Raw genomic sequence first — 12537 nt, forward strand, 5'->3', positions numbered from 1 at the left:
GCCTTCAAATCCCAGGCTCAGGTGATCCTCCCATTTCAGGCTCCTGAGTAGCTGGAACTACCGGTGCGTGCGACCACGCCTGGCTAATTTTTTTATGTTTTGTAGAGACAGGGTTTCACCATGTTGCCCAGGCTGGTCTCAAACCCCTGAACTTAAGTGATCAACCCGTCTCAGCCTCTCAAAGTGCTGGGATTACAGGCATGAACCACTGCACCTGGCCAGTTTTCTCATCATAAAAATTAAGGGGTGTACTGGTATAGTTAATATTTAACAATAAATTTTTGTAACTTTCAAACTCAGCATGAAACTCCATTTTGAACCAATGTGTCAAGCTTGTATTTTCATCAAAGGAACATGGAAAATATAATCTTTTAGGCTGACTCATGTCAATGTATTTCATTTATTCCCAAAACATTGAAAGTCTAATGTACTACACATGACTAGGAAGAGGATGAAAAACTATTACAAATAAGAGACCATTTTTCACAAAGGTTACAGTCCTTGGAAGACATAACATGAGTGTCAGGTAAATGAAACATTACACAAGTAAAGTAAGTATTAATATGTATTTTATTCACTATTGCTTCTTTCTAAAGCAACAGGTCAGAGATCTGATGTAAATACTAAAATATTTCAATAAACCAGTCTCACCTCACAATTCCTTCAGATACATTTGGCACTGAAAGGGTAACATTTAGTGAAATCTGACACTGGCTTCTTAAGATGGACATCATCCTTAAGGCTTCCACTTCACTCCTGGGAGCATTTACTGAGGCACAGCCTAAGTAAGTCAGTTTACTGAAAACTACGCTGTCCTCATCGGCCACTGGTGTGAAAGGACTTGAAGCTTCAGAATCTGAAAGAAACAAAGAATAAGGAAGTGATTATTTTCACTTTGATATTTTGTTGATATGATTAGCAAGTAAAAATCTGCAAGTAACATTTAGGGTCTAAAATTAAGTATTAATGAGATAATATGCCATAGCCTAAAAGAAATGCCCATGAAAGCCAGAAATCTCACACTAGAACTCTATCAGAAACACCAAGATTTTTAGGTACAGGTTGAGTATCCTAAATTCAAAACTCTGAAATATGAAATGTTTCAAATTTCAAAACCTTTTGAGCACTTACATGACACTTAAAATAAATACTATTTGGGGAATTTCAGATTTCTAATTATTGGATTTGGGGTGCTCAGCAGGCAATTATATGCATATTTCAAAATCCAAAAACATCTGAAATCTGAAACACTTCTGGTCCCAAGCATTTCAGACAAAGGATACTCAAAATATAGTGCTATTAAAGTCAGTCTTAATCAGATTCAGATTTGACTCACTTTTCTGCCTCTTCTAATTTGTTCTGACTTTGTAATTTACATTTAGGTCAAATATACATTTAGTATTTTTTCACTCTGAAAACTCCTATCTCTGATTGTCTTTTTTTTTCTTTCTTTTTTTTTTTTTTTTTTTGAGACAGAGTCTCACTCTGTCGCCAGGCTGAAGTGCAGTGGGACAATCTCGGCTCATTGCAACCTCTGCCTCCTGGTTTCAAACAATGCCCCTGCCTCAGCCTCCCAAGTAGCTGTGACTACAGGTGCGCACCACCACACCTGGCTAATTTTTTGTATTTTAATAGAGACAGGGTTTCACCATGTTGGCCAGGATGGTCCTGATCTCCTGACCTTGTGATCTGCCTGCCTCGGCCTCCCAACGTGCTGGGATTACAGGCATGAGCCACCACGCCTGGCCTAATTGTCATCTTTCTGACCTGCACTGTTAGAGTTATTTCTCTTATTCATCATCTTAGCCACTTCATTATGTTCTCTCAATCTCTTTGGCGTTCCTTTCCCAATAACATCTATAGTTTTAACACCTTGCTTTTCCAAATGAGCCTTTAAGTTGTCCTTCTCCTCCCATACTATGTCTTTCTGCCCCATGCTCTAGTATTCCTTTTTCAACTTGGCAACTGCTCCTATAGAGCTATACAGGTCTGGAGCAAACATCTGTTCACCCAGAATTATCCCTCCATTTCTCAAATATTGTACTCATATTCCTTCTTTCTTTGAAAAATCTTTAAGCATTCTGGGGGGGGGGGAAGATTCCCTCTGTTTCCTTTAGTTATATTTTCTCTTTCCTTGGTACAACTGAAATACATTTAAAAGGAAATCAGAATGGTATATATATTTTTACTCCTCTCACATCCCTTTAGATTTAGAATTTAGAGATTCTAGAGAATGTAGACAATGGTTTTTGCCTGTTCTAAATAAAACCTAGTACAGGGTGGACACTCACATATTAAAAACAATAACCTTCAGTTACGCAAGCAATGCAGCAATCCTAACCTCCTTGTCCAGGTTTCACTGGCAGGCTCATCTCTGGTTTTTGGAGCCCTACTAATGGCACAGGGTTAATGGTGGATGAAGCGGAGAGCTGATTAGAAAGAGGCCCATCTCCTTCACCATCCAGTTGTGACCTTTTCACAGGCTCCTTTTCCCCTGGCTGGTCGTCCATTGGAGGATCCATCAGTACATCTGCTAGCTCTTTTTGCAGCTGCTGTTCACTTCCATTCCCTACAATCTAAGGGTCACAAATACATGCAATCAGCAAAGTGAGAAAGATTAGCCAGTACTGATTAAAATGGGTCCACATTCCAAAGAAAATCATTAGCATTTCTTTTGATACAAAGATATCTTCTGAATTTTTTTAAAAAATAGAATAAATCAAGATCTGCAACAAACAAGGGCGCAGCTGCTCTCTCAATTTATATAGTTTTTCATGAAAAAGTACATAGTGAACTTGAGACTAATACCCAGAAATATATGTGATAGCCTGCCAATGTTATTAAAGTATTTTACTGTGTCCTAAACTAACAATAATTAAAAGATTTATAATTTTGTCTGATAAGAAATAATGCTTTTAAGAAGAACATCTTAGTGTCTCCTCTAGCCCTTAAGAAAAAAGGGAAAATGTGCTTGCTTCCAAAAGATATCAACAGAAACATACATATTAGGCAATACATTTTCACAGGTATTTTACCACTTCTGTCATATGCAAGTCTCTTGTATTTCTGAGGAAGACTTACATGATATGAACAAGTTCTGAAAGTTCTGAAACACTTGAGTAAAGCTGACATGAACATACAAAATAGTCCTGAGAAATAAAAGCACTCTATTTCAATATCAAGTAATTTTATGGAGTCATGATGGGTTATTACTAGTTCCTCAACAAGGAAGCAAGTAAGTGCAAAATCAAGTGGAGACTGGTCAATGCCAAGGAAAACCACAAGTGACACAACACAGTGTTGTCACTAAATGCTTAAGAAATACTAAAAAAATTAACAAAAAAAAAATTGAGTTAGAAAAATGAAGTCATGGGAAAAGAGAGGGAGCCCTGATTTAGGAGGCTTTCTGAAGACTAAAATCTAACAAAAAGTTAAATTCGTCAGGGCTAAGAGAATGAGGCCTACCCTAGCAAAATTAACACAGAGGCTAGGAAGCAAAATTCCAATAACAGAGGTAGGTATCTCTGGGCTACCAAGAAATCCAATTCAAGTATTTTTATTGATTCTGGCTTTCATAATTCCATAAACTTCAAGTCTCTTGTGCTGCAAATTATAATTGAGAAAAAGACAAGTCTTTTTTGCTGACATTCTCCCAAGGAAATTCCAACACTTCAAGTACTTTTGCCTTAGAAATAAAGACCTCTTTCTTGGCTTCAATGACAATTTCTGTTTCTGCGAATTTCATTTCATGTTTGGAGTTATTGCTAATGGAAGTACAAGTGGGCTGAGTAATTTTAACCCTTTGTTAAATCAGATTCTACACATACACAAGTGCAACTGAATTTCTTTTCTCAGAAATTCTGCTTTAAAAAGTTGGGGTTTTTTTCTGTTTTTTTCTTTGATGGGCACAGTGGCTCACACCTATAATCCCAGCACTTTGAGAGGCCGAGGTGGGCAGACTGCTTGACCTCAGGAGTTCGAGACCAGCCTGGGCAACATGGTGAAACCCCATCTCTACCAAAAATACAAAAATTAGCCATGCGTGGTAGCATGTGCCTGTGGTCCCAGCTATTGGGAGGCTGAGGTGGGAGGATCGCTGGAGCCCGTGGAGTTGAGGCTGCAGTGACCTCAGATCACACCACCGCATTCCAGTCTGGGTGACAAAGCAAAACTCTGTCGCAAAAACTTTTTTTTAAAAAAGACACCATATCACTATGTTGCCCAGGGTGGACTTGAACTCCTGGGCTCAAGTGATCCTCCCACATCAGCCTCCCAAGTAACTGTGACTACAGGCAGTGCCACCATGACCAGCTTAAAAAGTTCTTAAAGCACCTAAAAATCAAACTAAAGCTTAGATCCAATTAGCCTCTTTTCAAAACTGGAGAAGAAATACTGTATCACCTCCAGTAAGCAAAAGACAGCCCAAGTGAACCTAAACTTTTCTAAGGGTAGGGAGAAATATAGGAGTAGAGTTATATAGCTTCCCAAAAGCAGATGAGAGAAGATATTAGATTCCCTGTTGAAGCAATTAGTAACTACAATTGGGAATGCAACTGTAATTGAAGAAAGACATAATATGTGCTATGAAGTACTGTTTTGCTCTTTGGCTTATGAATACACCCAAGTTTTCTGTTGGGATAGGCTGCCTACGTTGTAACATATTTACCAATCACAGAAATGTAGCTAACCCTAAAATAAAACATGTTTATATATTTGCCTTGTGTTTATACATGTTTATCTTGCATTCTTCCCTACTTTATAAATTTTATAAACATAAGAACTGTCTTCAATGTCCTTAACTCTTCCTTAAAAACTAGGAAAAAGTAATGTACACACACAAAATAGTTTTAAGAGTGGTTTAAAGATAGTAACCTAACAAATGCCTTGAATAATCTTATCAAATACAATACTCAACAATTATCATGTTAGATGGTTTGTGAACCTTCAATGCAATTCCAAATTACTACCTGTGACAGTATAGTACACATACTTTTTTTTTTTTTTTTTGAGGCACAGTCTCGCTCTGTGTGTTGCCCAGGCTGGAGTGCAGTGACACATACTCAGCTTAGTGCAACCTCTGCCTCCCAGGTTCAGCCGATTCTTCTGCCTCAACATCCCAAGTAGCTGGGATTACAGGCGCGTGCCAATACACCCAGCTAGTTTTTGTATTTTTAGTAGAGACGGGGTTTCGTCATGTTGGCCAGGCTGGTCTTGAACTCCTGACCTCAAGTGATCCACCCACCTTGGCCTCCCAAAGTGCTGGGATTACAGTCGTGAGCCACTATGCCCGGCCAATATACTTTAATCAATTAAGCTATTTTTTATTTTTAAGACAGTCAACTAATTTTGTCTAAACCAAGCTGGGAAACATTCAGCAGTGCCTTTCAAGGTTCTGAAACTTTGACATGCATCAGAATCACCAGGAGAGCTTGTTGAAACAGACTGTTGGGCCCTACCTGAGTTTCCAATTAAGTAAGTCTGGGGTGGTACTCAATAATTTGAATTTCTAAAAAATTTCCAGATCACAGTGATGCTGCTAGTCTAGGAACTGCACTCTGAGAAACAATCTTAATGATTTTTGACCATCACTATCCAAAAAAATTATCAGTATTACTAGGGAATATGAAATGAACAAAAGCATGTAATATATAGTATGGTATCTGTCACACAGTCAACATTAATACATATTAATCTTTTTTCAGAAGTTCTGCTTTAAAAAGTTGGTTTTTTTGCTGGGTGCAGTGGCTCAAACCTATAATCCCAGCACTTGGAGAGGCCGAGGCAGGCAGATTACTTGAGGCCAGGAGTTCTAGACCAGTCTGGCCAACATGGCACAACCCTGTCTCTACTAAAAAATACAAAAGTCAGCCAGGCATTGTGGCATGCACCTGTAGTCCCAACTACTCAGGAGGCTTAGAGTTAAAGAGGAGAATCGTTGAACCTGGGGGAGCGGAGGTTGCAGTGAGCCAAGATTGCACCACTGCACCCCAGTCTGGGCGACAGAGTGAGACTCTATCTCAAACAAACAAACAAACAAACAAACAAAAAACCTCCACAGATGATTCTGATACACAGAATCACTGAGAAACACTGCCTCAAATCAAAATCCCAAAGTACGATGCCAACATAGTTATTTACCAGACGGTCCACATATGCATCAAAATACATATGGTACTTTTTGAAAATGCAAATCCCTTGACTTCATCCAAGAAAAACCTCTGTGCATGGGCCCCAAGAATCTATATTCTGCACCCCATGAGACGTTCACATGTAACAAAGTTTGAGAACCACTGGGCTAGGAACTTACACAGTTCATTTATTTTCTAATATGAATGATTCATTATGATAAAAGAACTAACTGCGAATGACTGTTACTTTTGGCACATGCTTATCTCCACTAGAGAGGCTAGGAAAGTTGCCTATTTAGTTTCCAGCCTCCCTTACGGCTACATTTATTTTCTAATATGAATGGTTCATTATGATAAAAGGACTAACTGCGAATGACTGTTACTTTTGGCACATGCCCATCTCCACTAGAGAGGCTAGAAAAGTTGCCTATTTAGTTTCCAGCCTCCCTTACGGCTATGGCTTACCATATAACACAATTTTAGCCTTTCAGATGTAAACAGAAATTGGCTGGGAAGCTTCTGGAAGACTGTTGATTTTCTCAATAAAATAAATGAGCATGACTGGTGTTACCCCCTTTCTCTCTTCTTCTTGCCTTGGAACATGCATATAGAACCGTGGGGGATGTACTATGAATGAGGTGACACAGAACAAAATGTCAGTAAACCAAGTCAAGCACAGTGGCCTGTGCCTGCAGTCCCAGCTACTCAGGAGGCTGTGGGGAAGGATCACTTGAGGCCAGTCTGGGCAACATAAGAAGACCCCCTATCTTAAAAAAGAGTCAGTGAGCCAAAAATCAATGAGCGGATAAAAGAAATTGGGTCCTTAATGGTATAGATCAGAAGTTAAGAAACATTTTCTTTAAAGGGCCAGATAATAAATATTTTAGGCTTTGCAGGCTTTATATGTAGTCTCTCTTGCAGCTACTCAACTCTGACTTTGTAGCATGAAAGCAGCCATAAACAATGTGTAAACAAACTAATGTGGCTATGTTCCAATTACACTTTATTTACAAAAACAGGTGGCAGGCCAGATTGGGCCAGCAGGCTATAGTCTGTTGAACCCTGGTATGGATGAACAAGTTAAACCAACTAGCAACTGCCTATGTCCAGACTTCTTATAGCAGAAAAATAAACCCACTCTTAGTAGGGCTCTCTTCCTTGCTGCCAATAGCATTCCTAACAGATACCACAATCATCTCTAAAATAAATGTAGTTTCAGGTAAAGTAATGAAGACACTGTGGTATTAGTGAAAAGGCAAATATATAGATCAATGGCACAGAACAGAACAGAGTCCAGAAATAGATGTGCATATATGGCCAACTGATTTTCAACAAATTGTCAAGGTTATTAAATGGAGAAAGTGACAAAACAAATGAAGCTGGAACAATTAATCTGACATCTATATGCAAGTACATGAATCTCAAGAGTTCACATCATATACAAAAAATTAACTCAAAAAGGATTACAAACCTAAGCGTGCCATAAAACTATAAAGCACACAGAATAAAACACAGGAGAAATCTTTGTGACATAGAGATTTCTTAGGACACAAAACGTACGAATCATAAAAGAAAAACTTGAGAACATGAACTTCATTAAAATTAGAAAGTTCTGCTCAAAAGAAACTCTTAAGAGAATGAAAAGATAAGCCAGAGAAAATATTTGCAGGTCATATATCTGATGAAGGACTTCTATCTAGAATACACAGAGAACTCTTAAGAAGAAAACAAACTACCCAATTAAAAAGTGCATTGTAATTCCAGCACTTTGGGAGGCTGAGACGGGTGGATCACGAGGTCAGGAGATCGAGACCATCCTGGCTAACACGGTGAAACCCCGTCGCTACTAAAAAACACAAAAAACTAGCCGGGTGAGGTGGCAGGCGCCTGTAGTCCCAGCTACTCGGGAGGCTGAGGCAGGAGAATATTGCGTAAACCTGGGAGGCGGAGCTTGCAGTGAGCTGAGATCCGGCCACTGCACTCCAGCCTGGGCGACAGAGCGAGACTCCGTCTCAAAAAAAAAAGCACATTTCACCAAAGATACACAGATGGCAAATTAGCACATAAAAATAAACTCAACATCACTAGCCATCAGGGAAATAAAAATTATAATAGGATGCCTCTAAACCCCTAAAAGAATGACTATAGTCTGGGCGCGGTGGTTCATGCCTATGATCCCAGCACTTTAGGAGGCTGAGGCAGGTGGACTGTCTGTCTCTAGGAGTTTGAAACTAGCCAGGGCAACATGGTGAGACCCTGACTCTACAAAAATTTTAAAAATTAGCCAGAGGCATTGGCACACACATTGGTCCCAGCTACTCAGGAGGCTGAGGTGGGAGGATCACTTGAACGCAGGAGGTTGAGGCTGCAGTGAGACTACGCCACTGATATCTAGCCTGGGCAACAGAGTGAGACCCTGTTTAAAATAAAATAATGTAACATAAAATAAAATGAATGACTAAAATTCAAAACAATTCTGACAACAGAGGGGCTGGCAAGAACAAGGAGCAACTAGAAACTCTCGTACATTGCTGTTGGGAATGCAAAATGGTCTAGTCACATTATCCATTTTTTTATAAGGTTTTATAAGGTTAAACATTACACTTACCATATGACTCACTCTTAGGTATTATTTACTCAAGAAAAATAAAAACATATGTCTACACAAAAATGTTTGCAAATTATTTTTTGAGAGACAGGGTTTTTCTCTACTGACCAAGCTGCAGGAGAGTGGCACAATCATAACTCACTGCAGCATCAAACTTCTGGGCTCAAGCTATCTTCCCATCTCAGCCTCCCAAGTTGCTGAGATTATAGGAACACGCCACCAATGCCTGGCTGCAGATGTTAATGCATTATTCATAAAGCCAAAAACTGAATACAACCCAAATGTTTATTCACTGGTGAGTGGATTAATAAAAAGATTCTTATAGATCTATAAAATGGAATACTACTAAGCAATAAAAAGGAATAAACTACTAATACACACAATAACATGGACAAATCTCAAAAGCATTATTCTATGTAAAAGAAGCCAGACACAAAAGGACTACATACTGTATGACTCCACTTACCTGGCATTCTGGAAAAGGCAAAACTATAGGGACAGAAATCAGATCACTGGTTACCAGGGAAGGGGAATAAAGGTATGACTATATAGAAGCACAGAGGGACTTTTGGGAGTAATAAAAATATTCTCCATCTTGACTATGCTGGTCGTTACATGAGACTTTACATTTGTTAAAACTCAGGACTGTACAACTAAGAGGGTTGCATTTTATTGGTATAAATTGTATCTAAAAAATCTGACCTAAAACAAAACAGAAAAAGTATGATTTCCACAAAAGATGCAATTTGAGAAGACAACTGTTCCTTTTTTCTACCTACCCTCCTAAAGGTGCTCATCCAGGATTCTGTCTTTGGCATTAACTTCATGTTATTAGACTCTTCTGTGCCACTGTACGGTATCTACTCCCAACACCATACAAACAATCCCAAATCTATACCTAAAATCCCTTCCTCAACTGTCTACTGGATAGATACCTTCAGTCGGATATATCAAACTTATTCTGTCCAAAACTTAAGCCACTGATCCTCTTCCTGCACCTTTTTTTTTTTTTGGGGGGGGGGGACAGAATCTCATTCTGTCACCCAGGTTGGAGTGCAGTGGTGCAATCTCTGCTCACTACAACCTCTGCCTCCCAGGTTCAAGCAATTCTCATGTCTAAGCCTCCTGAGTAGCTGAGATTACAGGCATGTGCCATCACAACCAGCCAATTTTTGTATTTTTGGTAGAGATGGGGTTTCACCATGTTGGCCAGGCTGGTCTCAAACTCCTGGCCTCAAGTATCTGCCCACCTTGGCCTCCCTGTTGGGATTATAAGCAGGAGCCACCACACTCAGCCCTCCTGCATCCTTTTTTAATCAATGAGTTGTATTACCATTCACTCCATGGCCAAATTAAGAATTACAATCATCCTTGATTTCTCTCATTCCCATGTAACTCACAAATCCTACTGACCCTTGTCTGTCCATTTTTCCCTTCTTCTATCTTCTCTGCATAGCTAATACCTTAGTACAACCTCTCCTAAGCCTACCACAAAGTTAGTAGTTTGCCTGCCTTCCTTCTCTCTCTCCTCTTTCATATATGGCCACCATTCAACTCATAATTGCCAATCTTAGTTGTGATCAAGCACTGCCTTGTTTTTAAATCCTTCCATGGTTCCTCAATGCCCACAAGATAAAGCCAAATTCATAAGTATATCCTATGAGTCTTTTCACAACTCTGCTCAATCTACCTTTCCAGTCACTTAGTTACAGCAAACTACTCAACTTTCTCAGGACACATCATAAACTTTCAAGCACCCACACTTTGCATGGTTTCCTTTCCTGGAAAGCCATCCTCTCCTCCTTTGTATTCTTTAAGACCAACCTTAAATTCTGTTACCTCCTCTGGGAGATCTTAACTCTTCTAGACAGGATTTAATCACTCCCTTCTCAGGACTACCATAATATTAGCATACATGTTTATTCTAGCATTGCTACTTGTTTTAGAAAATATTTGTTTAGAAAGTCCCTTGAACCAGACTGGGCAGAGACTGTTTGTTAAATTATCTTTACATCCCCAAAGCTTCAGATAGTGACTGGGACAGAATACACCTGAAATACACATTTACTGAACTGAATGTTAGAAATGCAAAGAATGGAAGCCAAAGCAGTATGATTTTATCCTACTTGAATACTGAATATTCCACAAATTTTGGTTTAATTATAGAAAGGAAATTTGAATGACTTTAGCTTTATCTACTAAAATACAAAAACAAAAACAAATACCATCTTTTTTCATTATTCTGAGCAAGTATCATTAAGGTGTAACATTTGCAATAAGAATACCAGGCAAGACCAAAGAGCCCAGTGCAAAACACAAACAATATATTTTGAAGTCCAACAAAGACTTCTAATGTAATTTAGCACAAATACGAAGACAAAAAAAGCAAAACAAATATTTAGGAATAGTACAACTAAGAATTACATTTAGATTTGTGTTTATTTCCATGTACTCTACATTAAAAGGAAGGAACAGTTCTTTAGGAAAGTCCTGAATTGTGAAGGAAAACAATAAACATAAAGAGGCCAATTGAGCATTTAGCAGCTACTGTAAACATAAGACATAAACGTGTGCAGGGATGAAGACTGCATGATGAATCGTTTCTTCGTAATTCTGTTTACATAGCAAGGTGGTACTAAAAAAAAAAAACTGGGCTCAGAGTTGTTTTGTGGCACAACTCCAAGAGGCGCCCCATTCACAGCATGAATCATGTGAATGTCTCTCATGAGAACTGTACTGTGCAAAGCCTATGCAACTGAACTTAGGAGCCATACTTGGGCTCCCAAGTAAGACAGATCTGGCTTTGGGACATTGCTCTGACATAAACTCTGTAACTGAGGATTAATGTCTGGGAGCCCCAACTGTCTATCTCATCTCTAAAATGAGGATGTTAATATCTATCTCACCGGACTGTTATTAGGGTTTGATAACATTATTGGGCACTTATGTATATTTCAGGCACTGTATCGAGTGGTTTTTACAGAACTATGTCATTTAACTCTCACACCACAGTACCTGCCAAATAGTTAGCATCCAATAAGTGTTGGTATCCACGCTCAGCTCTTTCTAAAGAAACTCTGATTCCCCTATTAGAGTTGAGGTTTGAAAACAAACAATAAACTTAGAAAGCAAGTAGTTCTACTTTTCGTGACCCAAAGAACTCAAAGAACACATCTACTATTCATGTACAAAAGCAGCATATTGGAATAACATTTGTCCTTTCTAAATATATCAAATAAAGGCAATAACTTATATGGTAGAATTGGCTACAAGTCTGTTTCCTTGAGCGCAAAACTGCATTTATGAAACCAAAGGACAAAATGTTCCAAAGGCAAAATCCAGAGTCATTTCCTGGTCTCAATTTTCTACTTCTAATTTTATAGTCCTTATTTCCTTTCACTGCAACAATACCAACTTGGCCCCACTTGATTTGCCAGTTACACAAAGCTACTTCAGGCAGTTTGGGATCCTTTTCTGAGGGATATTTAGGCCCTCAAGAAAACATGCTTAGGAAGGGACAGTTTGTGCTTGAGAAGTCCCTAGATGATCAGAAAATTAAAGACAAATTCCTGATGATCTACAGTTTCCACTATTTTAATCCTACTGCAGCAAAAACACAAATGAAAATGGTTCAAACTGAGTAATATTGCTGAGCTTCAGTGTAAAAGATGAGCAATTAAGAAGTACGTATGTTACTTATAACACTAAATAACCTTAGCTGTGTCAGAATACATGACACAAAATAACCAAAAGTCCAATTTGGATATTTGAAGATTTAGTTACTCATCTCAAACCTGCTCA

General features: G+C 38.7%; 1 protein-coding gene across 6 annotated transcripts in view; it reads right to left on the minus strand.

The window, feature by feature from the left end:
* RABGAP1 (RAB GTPase activating protein 1) overlaps positions 1-12537 on the minus strand; it is a 174759-nt gene that overhangs the window by 117407 nt on the left and 44815 nt on the right. For 2 of the 6 annotated variants that reach the window (XM_015116891.3, XM_015116892.3), the window contains 2 exons: positions 2342-2576; positions 652-856 (listed from right to left, as the gene is read on the minus strand). In XM_015116891.3, coding sequence (XP_014972377.1) covers positions 652-856; positions 2342-2576 — 440 coding nt within the window. Of the gene's footprint in view, positions 1-651; positions 857-2291; positions 2577-12537 lie in introns of all 6 variants that reach the window. The other 4 variants (XM_077968054.1, XM_015116894.3, XM_077968056.1 and 1 more) reach the window with 2 other exon arrangements.

The sequence above is a fragment of the Macaca mulatta genome, chromosome 15 (assembly GCF_049350105.2).
Source record: "Macaca mulatta isolate MMU2019108-1 chromosome 15, T2T-MMU8v2.0, whole genome shotgun sequence".
Lineage (NCBI taxonomy): Eukaryota > Metazoa > Chordata > Mammalia > Primates > Cercopithecidae > Macaca > Macaca mulatta.